Here is a 25,638-nt window from a genome sequence, read left to right as displayed (position 1 = left end):
TAAGCCCAAGGAAGCTTTAAATTGACCTGAAATACTTTCAACAAGTTGCTATGGAATTTAGAAAAAAAACTATTTAACAGAATTTTCTAGTGACTGACTGAGTAAGTGACTGATGCCTTCAGACAAGCATAACTTGATAACGGCTAAGGCTACAAGCTTTATTTTTTCACTGTTTGACATTGCTTCAGCCCAAAAGGTGCTTTTTGGCATACCACAGTACATATAATGCATTCTTCATGGACTTTCCAGTGTCCTCCTTTGTGTCCCATTCATCTTTGCGGACAATGAAAAGTGTCAATTTGGTGGTAGCATGTGATGGCCTTTCTTCGTAACGGAAATCATCTGTAATTTTCATAATGGCTATTTTGATTGCAGAGGTGCTTTTCATAGGGTTCTAGATTTGTAAGGCTGTGTAATGGGTTGAAAATAGCCAACAATGAAGTGTAGTGGATACTTAACTTTTCAGATGATAATTTATGTAACTGGGGCATGCAGCATCATTTCTTTCTTTTGGTATGTGTGGATTGCAGAGTTGCTTTCGAACAGTTTTGGTTCGCTTCGCAATGTTTTGTAACGGGTTGAACATAGCTGACAACGAAGCATAATGGATACTTCACTTTTAAGATGATGATTGATATAGCTGGGGCACACAACGCCAATTCTTTCTTTTGATCGAGTATGCGTGGGTTCACCAGTCATAATAATTATTTACAAAAAAGTCAACCAACAAGTACACAAAAAAATTGGAATTTTCAGCTAGAGTACGGACCATAGTACTGAAACAAGTTGGAGTAGTGCATTATGTTAGATAGATGGATAGATTGATATTTTTAACTCCACACAATCAGTTCTTCCTTGTAGGAGACATTACAATACATACGTACAATACAACTACAAAAGCAAATACTACAGTTAGCTACAGTTATAAACAAGACAATACATACACAAAATAGTCATTACAAAAACTATACACAATGAAACAATAAGAAGTGTTATATCCCTACTGTGCTCTTCCGTTACCAAGACACACGGTAGTGTGTCGTTCGGCCCAAGAAGCCGGCGCGTAACACCCGTGAGTATATTGACAAGAAGAAAGAAAACGCAATTTTCGCACCTCCGTAGCTCTGTGCTTCCTTGATGCAACAAGACGATTTTTGCTGTGGATATGCCCTCCAACTGCAGCACTCCACATTCCAAATTTGAGCGAAATCGCTTTGCACGTTCCCGAGATATGCGACTTCAAAAATTGGCTCAGTTTCTTCGTTTTTTTTTCTTCTTATTTTTCTTTTTCTTGTCGCACACTTACAAAAACTGCTATAAAACTCGAACGCCATATCCGATTGCCTTGAAATGTGGCACACAGAAGGGGGATATAAGGGCGCATCTCGGTACCAACTTTGGCTGGAATACGATAAACAGGCAAAGAGTTATGAGCGATTATTCACGACAAATAACACCAATATGTTGTCACGCCTACAGGGTAAACCGCGTATGGGAAAAAGCTGAAAATCGGTGGGTGAATAGGTTAACTATTGAACCTCAAACCTATTGTGGTTTGAAAGAAATCGAGCTAAAAAACAGGAAGATACAACGAAAAAACCAACAGTGTGTAACAATTATGCAATCTAGATTAGCTAATAAAAAAAACGACTGCTTGCCACGCCTACCAGATAGACCGCTTGGTTTGAAAATCATTGTACAGATGGAGTAATCATCTTAGAAAGGCTCATCAATGGTGTAGAAGAATCAGACTTAAAGCCACGGAGTTATAACACGAAATCCAACTTGGTGCAGCAAGTGCGAGATCGAGATACTCTAATAGAGCAGTCATCCTAATAGAGCTGTCACCCTGAAGAGAATTCAAGAGATCAGCTAGAAATAAGAAACCTGGATAGAGAGCAGCTACACACAAGTCACCCTGTAGAGAGATCAGCTAGAAGAAGTTACCTTGTAGGGAGTTCATGCAACTGTGGAAAGAGATAGTTCAGCTAGAAAAAATCACCTTGTAGAGTTCAGCTACAAAGAAACCACCATGTAGAGAGTTCAGCTACAAACAAATCGCCCTGTGGAGAGATCAATAGAAGAAGTTACCTTGTAGAGAGTTCAGCTACAAAGAAACCATCATGTAGAGAGTTCAGCTACAAACAAATCTCCCTATAGAGAGATCAGCTAGAAGAAGTTACCTTGTAGAGAGTTCAGCTTCAAACAAATCACCCGGTAGAAAGATCAGCTAGAAGAGGTCACCTTGTAGAGAGTTCAGTTACAAAGAAACCACCATGTAGAGAGCTCAGCTACAAACTAGTGACCTTGTAGAGACATCAGCTAGAAGAAGTTACTTTGTAGAGAGTTCAGCTACAAAGAAACCATTCTTTAAAGAGCTCAGCTGCAAACAAATCACCTGTATAGAATTCAGCTACAAATAAATCACCCTGTAGAAAGATGAGCTAGAAAAAGTTACTTTGTAGAGAGTTCAGTTACAAAGAAACCACCATGTAGAGAATTCAGCTACAAACTAGTGACCCTGTAAAGACATCAGCTAGAAGAAGTTACCTTGAGAGAGTTCAGCTACAAAGAAACAATTATTTAAAGATCTCAACTGCAAACAAATCACCTATACAGAATTCAGCTACAAACAAATCACCCTGTAGAGAGATCAGCTAGAAGAAGTTACCTTGTAGAGAGTTCAGCTACAAACAAATCACCCTGTAGAAAGATCAGCTAGAAGAAGTCACCTTGTAGAAAGTTCAGTTACAAAGAAACCACCATGTAGAGAGTTCAGCTACAAACTAGTCACCTTGTAGAGACATCAGCTAGAAAAGTTACCTTGTAGAGAGTTCAGCTACAAAGAAACCATTCTGTTTAGAGCTCAGCTGCAAACAAATCACCTGTACAGAATTCAGCTACAAACAAATCACCCTGTAGAGAGGTTAGCTAGAAGAAATTACCTTGTACATTGTTCAGCTACAAATAAACCACCAAGTAGAGAGTTCAGCCTCAAAGAAATCACCCTGTAGAAAATTCAGCCACAAACAAATTGCCCTGTAGAAAGATAAGTTAGAAGAAGTTACCTTTTAGAGAGTTCAGCTACAAAGAAACCATTCTGTAAAGAGCTCAGCTGTAAACAAATCACCTGTACAGAATTCAGCTACAAACAAATCACCCTGTAGAGAGATCAGCTAGAAGAAGTTACCTTGTAGATCGTTCAGCTACAAACAAATCACCCTGTAGAGAGATCAGCTAGAAGAAGTTATATACCTTGTAGAGAGTTCAGGTACAAAGAAACCACCATGTAGAGAGTTCAGCTGCAAAGAAATCACCCTGTATAAAATTCTGCCACAAACAAATTGCCCTGTAGAAGAAGAAGTTACCTTTTAGAGAGTTCAGCTACAAAGAAACCATTCTGTAAAGAGCTCAGCTGCAAACAAATCACCTGTACAGAATTCAGCTACAAACAAATCACCCTGTAGAGAGATCAGCTAGAAGAAGTTAACTTGTAGAGAGTTCAGCTACAAACAAACCATCATTTAGAAAGTTAAGCTTCAAACAAAGCACCTGTAGAGAGTTTAGCTACAAACAAATCTCCCTGTAGACAGATCAGCTAGAAGAAGTTACCTTGTAGAGAGTGAAGCTACAAACAAATCACCCTATTGAAAGATCAGCTAGAAGAAGTCACCTTGTAGAAAGTTCAGTTACAAAGAAACCATCATGTAGAGCGTTCAGCTACAAACTAGTCACCTTGTAGAGACATCAGCTAGAAAAGTTACCTTGTAGAGAGTTCAGCTACAAAGAAACCATTCTGTAAAGAGCTCAGCTGCAAACAAATCACCTGTACAGAATTCAGCTACAAACAAATCACCCTGTAGAGAGATCAGCTAGAAGAAATTACCTTGTAGATAGTTCAGCTACAAACAAATCACCCTGTAGAAAGATCAGTTAGAAGAAGTTACTTTGTAGAGAGTTCAGCTACAAAGAAACCATTTTGTAAAGAGCTCAGCTGCAAACAAATCACCTGTACAGAATTCAGCTACGAACAAATCACCCTGTAGAAAGATCAGCTAGAAGAAGTTACCTTGTAGATAGTTCAGCTACAAACAAATCTCCCTGTAGAGAGATCAGCTAGAAAAAATTACCTTTTAGAGAGTTCAGCTACAAAGAAACCATCATGTAGAGAGTTCAGCTGCAAAGAAATCACCACTGCCCAAATTTCAAGGCAATAGCTCTTTCCAATCTGAAGTTATCAATTGTCAAAGTTGGCAAATTGTGTGTGGAAGGCCCCTTTTCGCAAATCCAGTCACATATGTATTATATATATAATTTGTACATTTACTGATAAAATATTTAAAGTACATCTACTTCATCATTTCTTCTTCCTGTAGTAAAGAAAAAAAAACATGGGTTAAAAAAGTCCCAAAGCTGGCCATAGGCCGGCTTTGGGGTATACAAATACAAAAAGAAATGAAATCTAATCCAAAACAGCCAAGCTGTAAAAAAAGTGTGCGGCCCTCAGAAAGGCTATGGTGAAAAAAGATGTGAAATCCAAGGTGGCGGCCAAGAAATGGCTGTGATGGTAGGTTAATGGTAAAAATTTTAATAACGACAATTCAGGTGAATTTTTGTGCCGCTTCACAAAATTTACCTGAATAGTCATTATTAAAATTATTACAATTAACCTACCATCACAGCCATTTCTTGGCCGCCACCTTGGATTTCACATCTTTTTTCACCATAGCCTTTCTGAGGGCCGCACACTTTTTTTTACAGCTTGGCTGTTTTGGATTAGATAGTATCTTGTGCACAGTACTTCTTATTGTTTTAACATCATGCACTACTCCAGCTTGTTTCAGTACATTTTATCAATGTGCTATGGTCTCTACTGTAGTTGAAAATTTCAATATTTTGTGTATTTGTATAAGAAAAGATACTGCCAAAACCCATATTTGGCTGAGTGTGTCAAAGTATAACATATTTGTTATACCACGGTCAGCCGTGCTTTGTCTGATATAATACACATTTGCCTTCTGGCCTTTAGCTCTCTGGCAAGTAAGTATATATCAGGCAAAGCACTCATGTCCATAGTGTAACTGTTATGTATATTATATTTTATAGTTATAAAACGATTACTTGGGATATGACAAAAATATACATACTCATGCCTTGTGTGTTGCCAGTGTTGCAAATCAGTTGTAATCCAGTTTACAAATAGTTGTAATAATAGCAAAGTGCCTCCTTCTAGCCACACAGTCTGGCCACTAAATTGTTCAAAAATAAATGAAACCAAACACCAGAGTCACAGCACAAGGCTAATACATCAAGGACTGACAAGGAGGTAAATTGCTCTGAAATGATAGAACACACAACACTGCATTCGTCTAAATGAATGGGAAGCATTACAACCACTGGACTAAGTCAGTATCTGTATATATATCGCACATTCGTTTGCCAATAAATTAAGTTACCCAAGGCTATTATAGCATTGCACCGCTCGACAATAAATATCAGACACTTCAGCTACACTGTCTAAATGATGAGAACAGTACAATGGCTGGAGTGATTGGCATCGATGATGGCACTTTGTGCTCGTGCATAACAAACATTCTACCAATGAATTAACTAGCTAACAATGAATTAACTAACCATCAAGACAGTAAATAGTGAGCAAAATCGTTCCTTGTACACAGCGCTCAGTAGTGCCAATATTAGCTTTGCGTTCTTATTCCTTTTGTGTTACAAATGGGCGCCTTTGATCTGTGCACGACCCATACCACTAACCAGTTGCGGCCCTAGGGTGTTATGTTTACAAATCAGATACAATTTTCATGGGTGTGTTACAACAATTATTTATGTCTATGTTAACTTTTAATGGAAGGCTATTTAAGCATGTCGGTGGATCCCTATTTTACAATACTACAATATTAGTGTTAGTGTACTACATATTTAACAGATACTCCAACTTTTATTGTACAAATAATGGATGATACAGAAAATGAAGGAGGCATAGCTTCCTTCACTTGTCAAGCTACTGGTGAACCAGTTCCTACTATCAGTTGGTACTTTAATGATGTTCCAGTGGATGTGACTAATACAGTGAAGTATAATGTGATATCTACAGGATCTGGGCAAAGTTCCTTAAGAATCAATAATGTACAGTCATCTGATGTGGGTACCTACACATGTAATGCTACTAATGTAGTATCTAGTGACACTAGTTCTGGAGTACTGACTGTTTGTGGTGAGTTCTATACTACTGGGCTTACAGACCTTATAATATTATCGGTTTTTTATGCACAGTATCACCAAACATTACTAGACCATTGGAAGGACAAGAGTTTATTATCACTGAAGGAAGTAATGGATCAATCATATGTACAGCTACAGGTTATCCTCCACCAACAGTTGTATGGCAGAACAGTGATGGGAGTAGTCTAAGTAATATGAGACTAGTATCTGGTAGTGAAGTGATGTCATCTACTGGTGTTGGTAATGTGACTAGTGTAAGTGTAGAACTGATGGTGACAGGAGCTATGAGAGTAGACACTGGAATGTATACATGTTCAGCTAGTAATATTGTCAGTAATGATACAGATGTTACAGTGACTATCACAATACAATGTAAGTTTATCAATGTGTTACATACTTACTGGTGCTCATTGTATACTCAAAGCTGCAGGTTATTAAATTCTTCTGACATGGCACTTATGTATTACTTTACAACATCAATGGCTAGCTTGTTGCTCCTGTGTAATAATACTGTCTGAAAATGGAATAAGAACTTTTATATGCAGCATATGTGGTCATTGATCACTGTGCTACTGACAACACAAAAAAGTTATATAACATTCTTACTATCCCACTTTTTTACATCAAAATAAAACAGTAGGAGTATATGGTAGTTAAACCCCAGGAATGTAAGTTATGTCCCAGTAGAATATCAGACCATATGATTTACTTCACACGTTTAGTTAAATCAAAGGAGACATGAAGCTATTTTACTTGTGCAGTGAAAGTTAAAATGAAGTAGAATTCTGTAATACCAAAGTAGGGATTTTCTCACATTGCTACAATTCCAAGTAGCTAGGGATTTTCCCTCACTCTTTTTTCACTATTTTGTATTGCCGGAACCCTACTTCATTTTTTTGCACTAGTTTGTTAATTCTTTTGTTAGAGCACAGCTATGAAGTACACATGTGGCTGTTGTGACTGACGTATTAGATTATCTCAATCTTGCCACTGAACTATGCAGTAGATCATGTGTGTCTAATATGCTCTTCAAAGAAAATGTTGATTCAGAAAAGTAATGCGTTGGTATGGCTTCCTGGCATGAAGAAGCAGAAGACAACTATTTAATTGAAAATAAAGGAATGGAAAAGGCAGAAGGCTGATGTTTGTTGGAACTACAAAAGGAGCATCACACTGGTGAGTCTGTTGTTGTGACGTAAAATGATGGCCATGCACTGCTTCATTTGGCCTCTTGCTTTGTGATTGTGGTCATGCAGGCAGGCAGCCATACATGCAATTTGGCTGATAGGCAGGATGCAGTTATGTTAAAGGCAACCTGTAGAGAGTTCAGCTACAAGAAAACCATCCTTTAGAAAGTTCAGCTATGTAGTTTGCAATTCTTTCTGTAGAGAATTTAGCAGTGGCTAAAAACAGCTCTTTTTTTACAGCTAGCCCTAACGTGGGAGGTAAATGTACTTCAAACTAAACAAAATTTGTTTTTGTGTTTTGCAGTATGTGATTATGCTCTATGTAATTTTATGGTTGTATGTTGTATGGCAAAGTACCTGTGAAGGGGAATACTGATGGATTTCTTACTAACTAGGGAGGTGGGGTCTGGGATTTTGAAACAATGCTGTGAAAAATTAAATGTGAAAGCAATTCGAGAGAAACAATTGAGATTTGGAAATAATTTACAGAAATAGCAAATATAAGAATCAAGAATAATAATTATTTTTAATAGTGGGCCACAAATTGCAAATTGAAAATTTTCAAAAATGGTTATCTCAAGACTGAATCTTGGGGTAGTTTTTAGTCAAATCCCTGTAGTAGACTGTTGTACAGCACATCATAATTTATGTAATTCTGGCTTTATACTTTTCTGTGGTACAGCTTGTTATTTACTTTTACAACCAGCCCAATCACCATATGTGACCGGATTTGCAAAAAGTGGTCTTCCACACACATCCAATTCTATGAACTTGAGAGACCACAGCTTAGTGATCAGTTAACACATAAACCTGAAATTTTCCCCATCCATTAAGCTATGTTGGTACTCACCACTGACCAAATTTCTAATCAACAACGTTTTCCAATAGTAAGTTATTATTCATCAAAATTGGTAAATTAGATGTGTGTGGAAGACCCCTTTTCGCAAATCCGGTCACATATACAACTAGCCAAAAGTCATTTACAACTAGCTTTTGGCCACAACTATATATCCCTTTTTAACCCCTGGAATTTAGTTAGATTATGAGTCACTCTGTGAGCGTTCAACAACAAACCATTCAATGCTCTAATTGAACAGTCACTGCAAAATCTTATTTGACAAATACTATACCTAATTAACTTGGAAGGAACACTATTGTAAATAAATATAGGTGCTATATATGTATTACAACCATGAACAAGCAAGCACAAAATTATATCAAAACCTCTGACTCTGCATCACTTCTACAATCACATTATTGCACTTATAATTGGTTTCTGTAGCTATTGTAACTCTTTTTTTTCCTGAGCATAGCTACCAACAGGGCTGACTGCTCAGTATAAATAATAAATTAATTTTGTTCTTCCTCTGTCAAAGATTTTAAAACACTGTTGGACAGACATTACAGTAATTGTTATTTTGTATAGTAATCAGATTAATTAAGTACAGTGGAGCCTGTCTATAATAGTCACCTTGGGACCAGATATATCTGGCCTTTATATGCAGGTGGCTGTTATAGAGAAAACCTGCATAAGGTGGTCTGCAGCATTTTAGTGGCTACGACCGTTATAAATGAGTAATTATTACTATTAAGAGGCTCGCACCAACTGCAATACGGTAATACTTCACTTGATTTTAGTACAGAAAGGGCAAGATGAGCTTGTTATGAATGTTGGTTATATCTATTGAATACTTTTAAGCAATGAAGCCTGATAGTTTATATAGCATTTGTTGAAAGGCAGGAAGTGCGATAATTGCGCATTAATTTAAACGGTGCCATGGTGCCAGACAATTGGCTTAACAAGCCACCATAAAAGGTAGTGACCACTATACAAAGGATGAAGTTATGTATACAGTGACTCATAGGCGAATTCTTGATTGGCCATTATAAATGTTAGACAGGTGACCGCTTATTGCAGACTGCAATACATACATATGCATGTGAAGATATTTGGGACCTTGTGACCATGGCCATTATGCGAAGGTGACCACTTAACTGTAACACAGGTTCCACTGTACATAATTTGTTTACGGATGTACAGACATAAGCCTTTATCCTTAAAATACAAATACAATTTAAATATCAGTAACTATAATTTGTCTTTAGTATCAGATCAGTAGGTACGTATTTTTCTGTATTGGTAGAGCACTATAGTTTGATCATCATCTTCATTGCATCTGTAGATAAGAAGAACAACAACTTGTGTAAAAACAAATTAGACTTCAAAGCTAATTTATGGTTGGCTTTGGGTATAAATTAGCTTTGGGTATATATTTGAACTACAAAAAGAAGCGAAATCCACGCAAAAACAGCCAAGCTGTATGAAACTAGGTGCGTAGCTTGCATTAATAAGTTTATTATCATCAGCATCATTGCAGCCATTTCATAGCCGCCACCTTTGATGTCGTGACTTTTTTCACCCAGGCTTTTTGAAGGCCGTACCCTTTTATACAGCTTGGATGTTTTTGTGTGGTATATTTCTTATTAAACTCATAGCAGTTAATAAGTCTTTTATATTGAAAACTGTCTAGTATTCTCTGTTACTGGAAAGTTAAACAGCAGCCAACATTATCATGGGTATTACAATTATAGCTATATAGAACTGTGGGCTCTTCCTTGATTGCAAGTGGATGTCAGGTAGTTAATGTAATGTACATGAGGGTAGAATTCCAGTTCTCTAAACTTGTAGCCATGAGTATAGGATTTTTTTCTTTATCATAATTTTGACTCTGACTTTAGTGTGTGACTTATAGGGTCTGGCTGTTAGAACTATAGTTTATACCTGTGTAATAAGATAAGTTAAACAGAGCAACACTAGCTATTGAAATAAAACTTTTCTGCCAAGTTTAGTGTTGAAAATCTTTCTTTACCAAATGCCAAAATGTTTTATATTTATATAAGGATTTATTGATTGCTGCAGTAGTGATTCATGTAATAGCAATAATCTGATTACTAATAATTTTGCCATATGCATGGTACTGTACTGCTCAAATGCAATGTCATCTTGCACAAGTGCGAGTGATTAACAACTCAATAATTAAAGGATGTGACACCCGTTTCATTCACAAATATTCATCCCAAACGAAATGGATGAACACTCAGGAATGAAATGGGTGCCACATCATTTAATTAGCAAGTTTTTAAACTGCTTTCCCTCATGTTTGACAATGTTGGTACACATTCAGAGTTATAAGCTTTTACATTTTTGGGATTGCTGGTGTCTGTACAATCTGATCAGGGATCAATTTTTTTGCACAAGTCAGGTATCCAGCAATTGAAGTCTTCTGCATATCATCCGGAGAGCCAAGGCACGATTTCACCAGACATTAAAGAACATGCATGATGAGTCTACAGTTTTGAGTATCAGACCAAGTGGGATAAGGGTATTCATATGCTCTTTTTTGCAGTAACAAAGGCTGTTCAAGATTCCTTTGGGTTTGCTTGTGTTTGACCATACTTTGAGAGGGTATTTAAAGCTACTTAAGAATAATTACTTGGCCACTGAACATCCCACTAACTTGTTGACCAGGTATCAGGCCTGCATCATAGACTTACCAATGCCTGTAAATTGGCCCAGAAAGAATACGAAGGCAAACCTATGGTTGAATAAAGCTTGGTATGATAAGAAGACACACCAAGGAATTTCTAAGGTTGGAGAGAAAGTGTTGGCCACTACCCAATCATCCATTACAGGCTAGATTTTGCAAACCGTATGTAGTAACTAATAAGAGTCTTACCATGCAATGTATGTACCATATTTCCTTGCATAAGAGCTCAGGCTTTTATTTACTTCCAAGCATTTTCGACCCAGCTTGTAAATGAATCAAGACACACGGTAGGGCCCAAGAAGCCGGCGTGCCACTCGTGAGTATATTAACAGGAAGAAAGAAAACGCAATTTTCACACCTATGTAGCTCTGTGATCCCTTATCCGATTGGAACCAAATTTGCTAGAGAGCTGCCGGCCAGCAAGGGGAGTCTACACACCAAATATGAAGAAAATCGCTCCAGCCATTTCCGAGATAAGAGCGAACAACATTTCGTTTTAATTTCTTCGTTTTTTTCTTCTTCTTCGTTTCGCACACTTCGCAAAATCCGCCATAAAACACGAATGCGTGCTCGAATCGGGCTGAAATTTGGCACACTTAAAGGGCTCATTAAGGCGGATCTCTGTACCAACTTTGGTAGGAATCCGATGAGCATTCACGGAGTTATGACCGATTAATTGCGTAAAATAAGGTCGAAGGTCTGTCACGCCTACAGGGTAAACTCCTTTGAGGAATCAATTGAAAATTGCTATGTAGATGGAGCAACCATCGTAGGAGTGCCTTTTTGTGATTTCAAAGGAATCGGGATAAAGACCACGGAGATACGACACAAAACCCGACCTGTGTCAAAATTACGCGATCGATTTTTATGAATAAAAATACTATTAGTTTTCGTGTCTATCAGGCAAACCTCTTAGAGCAATGAGCTGAAAAGCAGTGTGTAGCTGGAATAATCATCATAGAAAGTCCTTGCAGTAGTACAGAAGAATCGGATTACAAACCATTGAGTTATGATTCGAAAGGCGACTACTTGTAGCAAATGCGAGATCGAGATACTCTAATAGAACAGTCACCCTAATAAAGCATTCAGCTGCATTTATAATTTACTCAATTATATTACATTGCAAGTTATTCTGTAGGGAATTCAGCTACAAACAAGTCACCCTGTAGTCAGATCAGCCAGAAGAAGGTACCTAATAGAGAGTTCAGCTACAAAGAAACCATCATGTAGAGAGTTCAGCTCAAACAAATTGCCCTGTAGAGAGACCAGCTAGAAGAAGTTACCTTGTAGAGAGTTCAGTTAAAAAGAAACAATCATGCAAGGAGTTCAGCTGCAAACAAATCACCCAGTAGAAAGTTCCGCTATGAACAGATCACACTGTAGAGAGTTCAGTTAGAAACAAGTCATCTTGTAGAGAGATCAACTAGAAGAAGTCACCTTGTAGAGAGTTCAGCTACAAAGACACAACCATGTAAGAGAGTTCAGCTGCAAACAAATAACCTGTACAGAGTTCAGCTAGGAACAAGTCACCCTGTACAGAGATCAGCTAGAAACAAGTCACCCTGTAGAGAATTCAGCTACAAACAAATCATCCTGTAGAAAGATCAGCTAGGAACAAGTCACCCTGTACAGAGATCAGCTAGAAACAAGTCACCCTGTAGAGAATTCAGCTACAAACTAATCACCTTGTAGAAAGATCAGCTAGAAGAAGTTACCTTGTAGAGAGTTCAGCTAGAAACAAGTCACCCTGTAGAGAATACAGCTACAAACAAATCATCCTGTAGAAAGATCAGCTAGGAACAAGTCACCCTGTACAGAGATCAGCTAGAAACAAGTCACCCTCCTGTAGAGAATTCAGCTACAAACAAATCACCTTGTAGAAAGATCAGCTGGAAGAAGTTACCTTGTAGAGAGTTCAGCTACAAACAAATCACCCTGTAGAGAGTTCAGCTAGAAACAAGTCACCCTGTAGAGAGATCAGCTAGAAACAATTCACCCTGTAGAGAGTTCAGCTAGAAGAAGTTACATTGTAGATAGTTCAGCTAGAAGAAGTTACCTTGTAGAGAGTTCAGCTACAAACAAATCACCCTGTAGAGAGTTCAGCTAGAAACAAGTCACCCTGTAGAGAGATCAGCTAGAAACAATTCACCCTGTAGAGAGTTCAGCTAGAAGAAGTTACATTGTAGATAGTTCAGCTACAAAGAAACCACCCTGTAGAGAGTTCAGCTACAAACAAGTCACCCTGTAGAGAGATCAGCTAGAAACAAGTCATCCGGTAGAGAGATCAGCTAGAAGGATAACCTTGTAGAGAGGTCAGCTACAAAGAAATCACCCTGCTTCATCTTTTCTTCTTCCTGTGGTAAAGAAAAAATGATAGGTTAAAAAAAGCCCTAACTACAAATACAAAAAGAAGTGAAATCTAATCCAATACAGCCAAGCTGTAAAAAAAGTGCGGCCCTCAGACAGGCTATGGTGAAAAAAGATGTGAAATCCAAGGTGGCGGCCAAGAAATGGCTGTGATGGTAGGTTAATCGTAAAAATTTTAATAATGACAATTCAGATGAATTTTGTGCCAAGACCAAGCGACACCAAATTCACCTGAATTGTTGTTATTAAAATATTTACATAAAACACGAATGCGTACTCGGATAGGGCTGACATTTGGCACACTTGAAGGGCTCATTAAGGCGGATCTCAGTACCAACTTTGGTAGGAATCCGATGAACATACACGGAGTTATGACCGATTATGTGCGTAAAATAAGGTCGAAGGACTGTCACGCCTACAGGGTAAACCCCTTGGAGGAATGAGTTGAAAATTTATAAGTAGATGGAGTAACCATCGTAGGAGTGCCTTTTTGTGGTTTGAAAGGAATTGAGATAAAGACCATGGAGATATGACACAAAACCCAACCTGTGTCAAAATTACGCGATCGGTTTTTATAAATAAAAAAACTATTAGTTTTCACATCTACCAGGCAAACCGCTTAGAGCAATGAGCTGAAAATCAGTGTGTAGCTGGAATAATCATCATAGAAAGTCCTTGCAGTAGTACAGAAGAATCGGATTACAAACCACTGAGTTATGATTCGAAAGGCAACTACGTGTAGCAAATGCGAGATCGAGATACTCTAATAGAACAGTCACCCTAATAGAGCATTCAGCTACGTTTATAACTTACTCCATTACATAATTATAGTACATTGCAGGATATTCTGTACAGAATTCAGCTACAAACAGTTAATCTGATAGACAATTCAGCTACATGCAAGTCACCCTGTAGAGAGTTCATCTAGAAACAAGTCACCCTGTATCAGCTAGAAGAAGTCACCTTGTAGAGAGTTCAGCTACAAAGAAACCATCATGTAGAGAGTTCAGCTGCAAACAAATCACCCTGTAGAGAACTAAGCTACAAACAAACATGCCCTGTAAAAAGATCAGCTAGAAGAAGTTACCTTGTAGAGAGTTCAGCTACAAAGAAATCACCATGTAGAGAGTTAAGCTGCAAACAAATCACCCAGTAGAAAGTTCAGCTATGAACAGATTACCCTGTTGAGAGTTCAGCTGCAAAAAAATCTATCACTCTGTAGAGAGTTCATCTAGAAGTCACCTTGTAGAGAGTTCAGCTGCAAATAAATCACCCTGTAGAGAATTCAGCTACAAACAAATCACCCTGTAGAAAGATCAGCTAGAAGAAGTTACCTTGTAGAGAGTTCAGCTACAAAGAAACCACCATGCAGAGAGTTCAGCTGTAAACAAATCACCTGTAGAGAGTTCAGCTAGAAACAAGTCACCCTGTAGAGAGATCAGCTAGAAACAAGTCACCCTGTATAGAGTTCAGCTAGAAGAAGTCACATTGTAGAGAGTTCAGCTACAATGAAACTCCCATGTAGAGAGTTCAGCTGCAAACAAATCACCCTGTAGAGAACTCACAAATATGCCCTGTAAAAAGATCAGCTAGAAGAAGTTACCTTGTAGAGAGTTCGGCTACAACGAAACCACCATGTAGAGTATTCAGCTACAAACAAATCACCTGTAGAGAGTTCAGCTAGAAACAAGTCACCCTGTAGAGAGATCAGCTAGAAACAAGTCACCTTGTAGAGAGTTCAGCTAGAAGAAGTCACATTGTAGAGAGTTCAGCTACAAAGAAACTACCATGTAGAGAGTTCAGCTGCAAACAAATCACCCTGTAGAAAGTTCAGCTATGAACAGATCACCCTGTAGAGAGATCAGCTAGAAACAAGTCACCCTGTAGAGAGTTCAGCTAGAAGAAATTACCTTGTAGAGAGTTCAACTACAAAGAAACCACCATGTACAGAGTTCAGCTGCAAACAAATCACCCAGTTGAAAGTTCAGCTATGAACAGATCACCCTGTTGAGAGTTCAGTTAGAACCAAGTCATCCTGTAGAGAGATCACCTAGAAGTATCACCTTGTAGAGAGTTCAGCTACAAACAAATCACCTGTAGAGAGTTCAGCTACAAACAAATCACCCTGTAGAGAGATCAGCTAGAAGAAATCACCTTGTAGAGAGTTCAGCTATAAAGAAACCACCATGTAGAGAATTCAGCTGCAAACAAGCACCCTGTAGAGAATTCAGCTACAAACAAATAACCCTGTAGAAAGATCAGCTAGAAGAAGTTACCTTGTAGGGATTTCAGCTACAAACAAATCACCCTGTACAGAGTTCAGCTACAAAGAAATCATCATGTAGAGAGTTCAGCTGCAAACCAATCATCCTGTAGAGAGTTCAGCTATGAAAAGATCACGCTGTAGAGAGTTCAGCTAGAAGAAGTCACCTTTTAGAGAGTTCAGCTACAAAGCAACCACCATGTAGAGAGTTCAGCTGCAAACACATCACCCTGTAGAGAATTCAGCTACAAACAAATCACCCTGTAGAGAGACCAGCTAGAAACAAGTCACCCTGTAGACAGATCAGCTAGAAGAAGTTACCTTGTAGAGAGTTCAGCTGCAAACAAATCACCCTGTAGAGAATTCAACTACAAACAGATAACCCTGCAGAGAGTTCAGCTAGAGTCAAGTCACCCTGTAGAGGGAATCCTGTAAAGAGTTCATCTACGTAAAAGCAGATCACCCTGTAGAGAGTTCAGCTACATTTCAAGTAGAGAGGTCAGCTGCAAATTATCCTGTGGGGATTAATTGACATGTAATAAATATATGCTCTCTTTTTATATTATGAACTCTTGATATATGCATTATATATATAATTTGTACATTTACTGATAAAATCAGAATGAGTTAAAGTATTTATAAAATCTGCTTCATCTTTTTCTTTTTCCTGTGGTAAAGAAAAATATATAGGTTAAAAAGCCCCAAAGCTGGCCATAGGCCGGCTTTGGGGTATACAAATACAAAAAGAAGTGAAATCTAATCAAAAACAGCCAAACTGTAAAAAAAGGAATGCGGCCCTTGAAAAGGCTATGGTGAAAAAAGATGTGAAATCCAAGGTGGTGGCCAAGAAATGGCTGTGATGGTAGGTTAATGGTAAAAATTTTAATAACGACAATTCAGGTGAATTCTGTGCCAATTGACCAAGCGGCACCAAATTCACCTAAAGTGTTGTTATTAAAATTTTTACCATTAACCTACCATCACAGCCATTTCTTGGCCGCCACCTTGGATTTCACATCTTTTTTCACCATAGCCTTTTCAAGGGCCGCACTCCTTTTTTTACAGCTTGGCTGTTTTTGATTAGATAGGGCTTATTTGAGATCTAGAGTTTATTTGGATTGGTCTGACTGACGCCCAGCATTTAATTGAATTGAATTCTGGTGGTGGATTACTGTAATGGTTTGCATAGAAAACAGTGATACAGTATATTGACTATATAAACAAGTGTAGTCGAGACTTAAAATGATTTTTAATTAGTTGTATCATACATATCTGGACTCGCCCAGACTACTCACATGATTACTCATACTACCTTCATCCCTCAGAAGGCTCTAAATTCATGCATAAAGAAGCAGCAGCAGCAGGGAAAATAATTAACACCATTAACAGTAGACTCAAGTAATAGTCCGGACCTCTACTTGAGGCTAGGAATTTATTTTCTAAAGATGCTGGAAACTCCCTGGCTTATAATCAAGACAGACATTTGATCAAATACGGTTTTTATACGAGGAAATATGGTAAGGTATTTCATTTCCAGTTATATCTGTATAAAAAGAACATCCATTTCCTATGTAAAGCATAAAGTGTTCCACAGTCTAAGACATAAAAGGTTTGTTTTGTCTCAGGTTTGACATGCTAGTCACTTAACTACCTTCTTTCACTGCTAATTATGTGCTACAAACAAGTTGATAGCTCATGAGCATCCCTTCAAAATACATTCAGAATTAGGAGTTAGCCATGAGGTTAATAATGTGAAGTGACATACGGTACATACTGCCCAATTGCAACGTCATCTCACAAGAGTGCAAGTAATTATAAAGACTTTCTAATGAAAGGGTATGGCACCCATTCTATTCATGAATATTCATCCCAAGTGAAATGGAATGAATGCCTGCAAGCAAAACAGGTGCCAAGTCCTTTAATTAGCAAGGTTTTAATTGCTTTCACTTTTCATGATGCATTTGTGTAGTATGTACATATCATATTTACAATTGTCTAAACCCATTCTTGCATATAGCCATTCTTCTTCAATATTTCTTCTTCAATATTATTTGTGCCACTTGGTCTTGGCACAAAATTCACCTGAATTGTTGTTATTAAAATTTTTACCATTAACCTACCATCACAGCCATTTCTTGGCCGCCACCTTGGATTTCACATCTTTTTTCACCATAGCCTTTCTTAGGGCCACACTGTTTTTTACAGCTTGGCTGTTTTGGATTAGATTTCACTTCTTTTTGTATTTGTATACCCCAAAGCCGGCCTATGGCCGGCTTTAGGGCTTTTTAACCTATCATTTTTTTCTTTACCACAGGAAGAAGAAAAGAAGAAGCAGGGTGATTTCTTTGTAGCTGACCTCTCTACAAGGTGATCCTTCTAGCTGATCTCCCTACCGGATGACTTGTTTGTAGCTGAATTCTCTACAGGGTGGTTTGTTTGTAGCTGAATTCTCTACAGGGCGATTTGTTTGCAGCTGAACTCTCTACATGGTGGCTTCTTTGTAGCTGAACTATCTACACTGTAACTTCTTCTAGCTGAACTCTCTACAGGGTGACTTGTTTCTAACTGAACTCTCTACAGGGTGATTTTTTTGTAGCTGAACTCTCTACAAGGTAACTTCTTCTAGCTGATCTTTCTACAGGGTGATTTATTTGTAGCTGAATTCTCTACAGGGTGACTTGTTTCTAGCTGATCTCTGTACAGGGTGACTTGTTCCTAGCTGAACTCTCTACAGGTGATTTGTTTGCAGCTGAACTCTCTTACATGGTGGTTTCTTTGTAGCTGAACTCTCTACAAGGTGACTTCTTCTAGCTGATCTCTCTACCAGATGACTTGTTTCTAACTGAACTCTCTACAGTGTGATCTGTTCATAGCGGAACTTTCTACTGGGTGATTTGTTTGCAGCTGAACTCTTTGCATAATTATTTCTTTGCAACTGAACTCTCTACAAGGTAACTTCTTTTAGCTGATTTCTTTTAGCTGATCTCTCTACAGGGCAATTTGTTTGTAGCTGAATTCTCTACAGGGTGATTTGTTTGAGCTGAACTCTCTACATGATGGTTTCTTTATAGCTGAACTCTCTATTAGGTACCTTTTTCTGACTGATCTGACTACAGGGTGACTTGTTTGTAGCTGAATTCCCTACAGAATAACTTACAATCTATATTATAAGAGTGAAAAGCCGTCTGTCTGTCTGTCTGCATTCCATTTGATGTCACGCATTGTACTCTCGAACCGCTGCGCGTTTGGAAGCGTCTTTGGCATCACGGAAGCGCTGATTATTGAGCTCAACAATGACGCTTTCAAAAAGTTCGTGCGAACTATCGTTAGTCGTCTAGGGGCCGTTGAAGGCAGGTGTGTAGACTAAAATTCGCTTGAATTCTTTCTATAAACCGCATGCAAACCGCAAGTAAACACCTATCTCAGTCCATTTGTACAAGTCTTTATAAGACAAAAATATTGCTGTAACAATGCGGTGAAGTAGATAGGTTAATGGTTTAGGTGCCTGTCTTACGTGCGCGAGGTTGTGGGTTCGAGTCCAGCTGGTGTTAATTTTTTTTTTCGTTTTGGGCACCTTTTCAGTACACCTTTTTTCGCACTGTACTGCATGTGTTTTTGCCAACTGTACACACGTGATATTTCTAATTCAAATTCATTTGATGTGCTGTGTAAGCATGCCCGAGCATGCCGCCTAGGCGAAAACGATCGTCTACTTTTTGTGTGTTTCAAGCAAAGAGACGCAAGCAGAACCAAAGATTGGATCCAGAGAAGAGACGGGAAGAAGCAGAACGACAAATACTGCGCTGCCAGGAGGCTTCAACTGGAGCTACCACCTCATCCAGTGCTAGGTGTGAACTGGACTCACAACAGAGACGATGACAACGTGACTCAGAAGCCCATCGTGTGGCCCGCCAGGACGAAGAAAGAAGATCACAGGAACGGATCCACGATGCAGCTGCCCGTCGACTTGCGAGTGCGGACCCGGCCACCAGAGAAGAACAGCAGCGTGATACAGCTGCCCGTCGACCTGCGTGTGCGGACCCGGCCACCAGAGAAGAAGAACAGCAGCGTGAAACAGCTGCCCGTCGACTTGCGCATGAAGACCCAGTAACAAGGAGGGAGAAGCAACAACAAGATACAGCTTCCCATCAACAAGCTCGAGCTGATCCACTCTACAGAGCTCTGGAGCAGCAGGCTAACACAGCACGCAGACAACAGGTACGTGCAAGCACACACCCAAGCTTTAGGGGGCTTAACTATCAGCCACACAACTTCTTCAACACTACAGATGTAGGTACACTTAGTGTAGAATGCACACACTGCGGCGCATTAAAATTTCCCCAGGAGACCAAATCCCTTTGTTGCTTGAAGGGTAATGTCCAGTTAGAGGCATTTCCACAGCCCCAGTCATTCTTGAGACACCTGTATGAAGGTACAAACATAGCAGGTAAACATTTTCTAGCTAGCATACGTAAGTATAATAGTGCATTTCAAATGACAAGCTTTGGCTGTAACGAGATAACTATGGCTGGCTTCAATCCTTCTTTTAGAGTACAGGGTCAAATCTATCATCGTATAGGTAGTTTAGTTCCATCAACAGGTGAGTCTCCTAAATTTTCCCAAATTTATTTTATCGACAACCAGCAAACTGAAGTAGCTACAAGATGTGGGATAGTTGATGGGTTAAGGCTTGACATAGTTAGGGGTATTACTGAGCTTTTGCATGACGATAATCACTATGTTCAACTTATTAAGGTAGCTAAAGAAATATTTGAGCAGCATGATGAGCCAGCAAATATTAGGGTAGTGATTAATGAGAACAAACGGCCTGTAGGAGAGCATGCTAGGAGGTACAATAGCCCGATGTGTGACGAGGTAGGAGTGCTATTGCCTAATGATAATGTAAGTAATAGGGACATAGTTTTGCACTATAGGGATGGGTCTTTGCAGCGCATTTCTGAACTTCATAGGGGGTATGATCCTTTACAGTATCCTTTACTCTTTTCTTATGGCACCGATGGATGGCACATCAACCTGAAATTGGCTAATGGTAGGAAATTGACAGCCATGGTGTATTACCGCTACCACATCATGGTCAGGCAGCAAGTGCCTGTATTGCTTAAGGCTAAAAGGCTTTTCCAGCAATTCCTGGTTGATGCCTACTGTAAGATTGGAACTGAGCGCTTACAGTTTCTCAGGCGTGAGCAAAAGGCATTACGTGCTGATTGCTACCAGGATTTGCGGGATGCAATGGTAGATGGGGATGGTGACCCCAGGAATGTTGGTCGTAGGGTGATCCTGCCGTCGTCATTTACTGGTGGACCACGCTACATGCATGAGCGTCAGCAGGATGCAATGACCTACGTTAGGAAGTATGGCCACCCCGACCTCTTTATCACCATGACCACCAATCCTAATTGGCCAGAGATTAGGAACAATCTACTACCAGGTCAAGAGCCTCTGGACCGTCCAGACTTAGTGGCCCGTGTGTTTAGGCTTAAGGTGAAGAAATTGTTAGAGATGCTCACAAAGGAGATGATTTTTGGGAAACCACGGGCTTGGCTCTACTCAACAGAATGGCAAAAGCGCGGTTTGTCACATTGCCATTTGCTGCAATGGCTTATTCCAGAGCACAAGATCACTCCAGATAAGATTGATGACGTCATCTGTGCTGAGATCCCTGATCCAATGGTTGATCCAGAGCTGCATCAGATCGTGATTTCCAACATGGTACATGGGCCCTGTGGGAGCATCAACCCTGACTCACCCTGCATGGAAGATGGCCGCTGCAGTAAGAGCTACCCAAAGCAGTTCAAGGCTGATACCCAACTACGTGCAGACAGTTACCCACTGTACAGGAGGAGGAGCCCTGAGGATGGTGGACAAGTGACTACCATTAATATGAGGGTAATGGGGTCTCGCGTTACTCAAGAGATTGACAACAGGTGGATTGTGCCTTACAACAAACTTCTGCTTCGTTCTTTAAACTGTCACTGTAATGTCGAGCTTTGCGTGTCCATCAAATCCATCAAGTATGTACTGAAATACGTACACAAGGGTTGTGATCAGGCAACCTTTGCTCTGAGGTCTGATCAGGTGAATGAGATCTCAGACTTCCAGAATGCACGCTACATCAGCAGCAGCGAGGCTGCCTGGAGAATACTGGAGTTCCCCATACATGAAAGGTTCCCTCCTGTTGAACAGCTTGCTGTTCACTTGGAGAATGGCCAACGAGTGTATTTCACTGAGGAGACTGCAAGAGAACAGGCTTCTGGTGACCCTCCGAAGACTACGTTGACAGAGTTCTTTGTCCTCTGTCAATCTGATGATTTCGCCAGGACTCTGTTGTATGAAGAAGTGCCTCAGTACTACACGTGGAGCAGGAAGACTTGGAACAGGAGAAAAAAGGGAAAGGATGTCGCTGACCATCCTGGAGTTGAGGAGGCTCAGGTTATAGGCAGAGTCTACACCATCAGTCCACGTCAGGGAGAATGCTTCTACCTTCGATTGCTGCTTCATCATGTTAGGGGACCCCAGTCTTTTGCTGACTTGAGAACTGTTGAAGGTGACCTCTGTAGTTCCTTTAGGGATGCATGATTGAGGTTAGGTCTTCTTGATGAGGATGATAATCAGTACCACTTGGCTATGGAAGAGGCATCAGTCAGCAACTCACCTGCAAGTCTTCGCACCCTGTTTGCAGTGATCCTTAATTGGTGTGAACCATCCAACTCTCTGGAGATTTACGAGAACCACAAGGAAGCAATGGCAGAGGACTTCTTGCACCAGCAACGTACTCAACATAGGGATGATGACTTGGAGTTCAATGATGACATCTTCAATGTGGCTCTCAATGACTTGCAGGAAAAAGTTATTTCCATGGGAGGTAGGGAACTGTCTGAGTATGGGCTACCCCAGCCTCAGGCAGTGGATAGCAATAGGTTTGCACGTGTGTACCGTAGGGAGATTGACTATAATCCTGAAGAGCAACAGGCATACGTAAATCGTAATGTTCCATTGCTTACTGCTGACCAGCAAGATGTCTATGACACCTTTTGCTCCATGATAGATAGAGACGAGGGAGGCATGTTATTCTTGGATGCCCCTGGTGGAACTGGCAAAACTTTCTTGATCAATCTTATTCTAGCTAAACTTAGGTCTGTAGGTGACATAGCATTAGCTACTGCTTCTAGCGGAATAGCTGCTACTCTCTTGACTGGAGGACGTACCTTGCATAGCACCTTTAAGATCCCTTTGGACTTGCATGCATCGGACATCCCCATGTGCAACATCAAGAAAGGAACTGCACTATGTAGGGTGATCATAGAGGCTAAAGCCAAAGTAGTCGACGAAGCCCCCATGACCAATAGAGGTGCTTTTGAAGCTTTGGACCGTACCCTGAGGGATCTGACAGGGAATGATAATCCAATGGGAGGCAAGTGCATACTACTGTGTGGTGACTTCAGGCAGATTCTACCTGTCATTCAAGGTGGCACTAGAGGTAACATTGTTGATGCTTGCCTCAAGCGATCTCATCTGTGGGACAGTGTGGTGGTTAAACAACTACACACTAACATGAGAGTGCACCTGTGTGGGGATGTGGCAGCTGGACAATTCGCTGAAGAACTATTGGCCATTGGAGATGGGAAGTTTCCTATTGACACTCTACCTGATGTTGTCCAGCTACCTGACACCATGGGAACCATTGTGGATAGCAAGGAGGAACTCGTTTCCAGGGTGTATCCAGATTTGCTCTCTAACTTTAGCGACTTGGCTTGGCTTTCTGAACGCTGCATTCTTGCTCCTCTTAACAAGACCACTCATTCCATCAACATGACTCTGGTGGAGCAGTTACCTGGTGACTGCTGTGACTACAGGTCCTTGGACACCATACCTGATGAATCTCAGGCTGTTCACTTTCCAACAGAATTCTTGAACTCTTTAGAGGTATCTGGACTACCTCAGCATCTTCTCTTACTTAAAGTAGGCGCTCCTATTATTATTCTACGCTCTCTAGATCCTCCAAGGGTTACTAATGGCACTAGGTGTGTAGTTATTAAACTGTCGGCTAACACAGTAGAGGCCAAGATTTCTCACGGTAGATATGCAGGACACGATATTATAATACCACGCATTCCTCTCATTCCGAGTAACTCGGTTTTGCCTTTTGAATTTAGACAGCTTCAATTTCCAATTGCACTTTGCTTTGCCATGACCATTAACAAAAGCCAGGGGCAAACTTTTAAGGCTGTAGGATTAGATTTGACGGACGAAAGCTTCACACACGGCATGCTTTATGTGGCACTATCTAGGGTAGGTTCAGCAGATAGATTGACACTTTTAGTTGGAGGGGATTGCAAAACACGTAATGTAGTCTATGGTGAGGTTTTTAGATAGGCAAACACATGCACTTTAGTTAGGTTTGTCTGCTGCTACTGCTGCTTTGTGATATTATGGATCAGCACCTGTGGATGGTGGTAAGGAAGGTATTATGGTAAAAAAATGTATCAGATGGTTGCTTTGTATATTTATGTATGTGTGAAACTATTTATCTTTTCTATTCTTTTGTCTTTATGCATATCCTGGATGGTTTGCTCGGAGGAGGGATGACTGCAGCTACACAGTGAAATGACACGGTCCCGTGGCAGACTGTTCTTCACAACGTGGGGCACGTTGTGAAAATGGGAGCTATTTATAGACTTTGCAGCAATGATTTGAACTCTTTCTAAACATGCATACAAAGCAGAGTGGAGCATTTTTCGGTTTTTCCTGTGCAGCAAAACAAAGAAAAGGCTGGCAGGTTTTTTCCATGAACTGTCTTGGGCTGGATGACTCAAAATTTTTTGTTTTCATATATTATTATTTCTTGCTAGCCCCCACTCTGTGCCCATGCTGCTATATTTTATAAAGCCGTTATATTTTGTCATAACAGAATCGTTGTAGTGCAGATTACAGTAATTCATGGTATGTTTGGTTGATGGTAGAATTTGAGCAACTTAAGTCACAAAATATTCCAATAAGAGTGCACTTCTCCACAATTATTGCATTCATGCAATCCTTACACCACATTGTTTCCTTAGTCTTTTATAAAGTATCTATAATAGTATATTACCAACTGTAATTTCATTTAATTTCCATGTCATTGTACATACTGCCCTGCACGATAGGGCAGGTACTACAGCTAGTGTAATATAATTGAGTAAATTATAAATGCAGCTGAATGCTTTATTAGGGTGACTGTTCTATTAGAGTATCTCTATCTCGCATTTGCTACACGTAGTTGTCTTTTGAATCATAACTCAGTGGTTTGTAATCCGATTCTTCTGTACTACTGCAAGGACTTTCTATGATGATTATTCAAGCTACATACTGATTTTCAGCTCGTTGCTCTAAGCGGTTTGTCTGGTAGACACGAAAACTAATAGTTTTTTTATTCATAAAAATCGATCGCGTAATTTTGACACAGGTCGGGTTTTGTGTCATATCTCCATGGTCTTTATCCCGATTCCTTTCAAACCACAAAAAGGCACTCCTACGATGGTTGCTCCATCTACATATCAATTTTCAACTGATTCCTCAAAGGAGTTTACCATGTAGGCGTGACAGACCTTCGACCTTATTTTACGCAAATAATTGGTCATAACTCCGTGAATATTCATCGAATTCCTACCAACGTTGGTACGCAGATCCGCCTTAATGAGCCCTTTAAGTGTGCCAAATGTCAGCCCGATCCGAACACGCATTCGTGTTTTATGGTGGATTTTACGAAGTGTACGAAATGAAGTAAAAGAAGAAAAAAATGAAGAAATTAAACGAAATTTTGTTTGCTCGTATCTCGGAAATGGCTGGAGCAATTTTCTTCAAATTTGGTGTGTAGACTCCCCTAGCTGGCCGGTACGTCTCTAGCAAATTTGGTTCCAATTGGATAAGGGATCACTAAGCTACATAGGTGTGAAAATTGCATTTTCTTTCTTCCTGTTAATATACTCATGGGTGGCGCGCCGGATTCTTAGGCCACACGACACACTACCGTGTGTCT

The 25,638-nt window shown here is 39.8% G+C and overlaps 1 protein-coding gene across 1 annotated transcript in view; it reads left to right on the top strand.

Annotated features, from left to right (window-relative positions):
* Window positions 1-25,638, top strand: part of LOC136255281 (hemicentin-1-like) — a 122,892-nt gene that overhangs the window by 45,353 nt on the left and 51,901 nt on the right. Inside the window, exons 5-6 of the mRNA XM_066048007.1 lie at window positions 5,942-6,229; window positions 6,289-6,609. Coding sequence (XP_065904079.1) covers window positions 5,942-6,229; window positions 6,289-6,609 — 609 coding nt within the window. The remainder of the gene's footprint in view (window positions 1-5,941; window positions 6,230-6,288; window positions 6,610-25,638) is intronic.

Source organism: Dysidea avara, chromosome 5 (genome assembly GCF_963678975.1).
Source record: "Dysidea avara chromosome 5, odDysAvar1.4, whole genome shotgun sequence".
In the NCBI taxonomy this organism is placed as follows: Eukaryota; Metazoa; Porifera; class Demospongiae; order Dictyoceratida; family Dysideidae; genus Dysidea; species Dysidea avara.
Note: the sequence above shows the minus strand (reverse complement) of the source record. Positions and strands in the feature narration are given on the sequence as shown.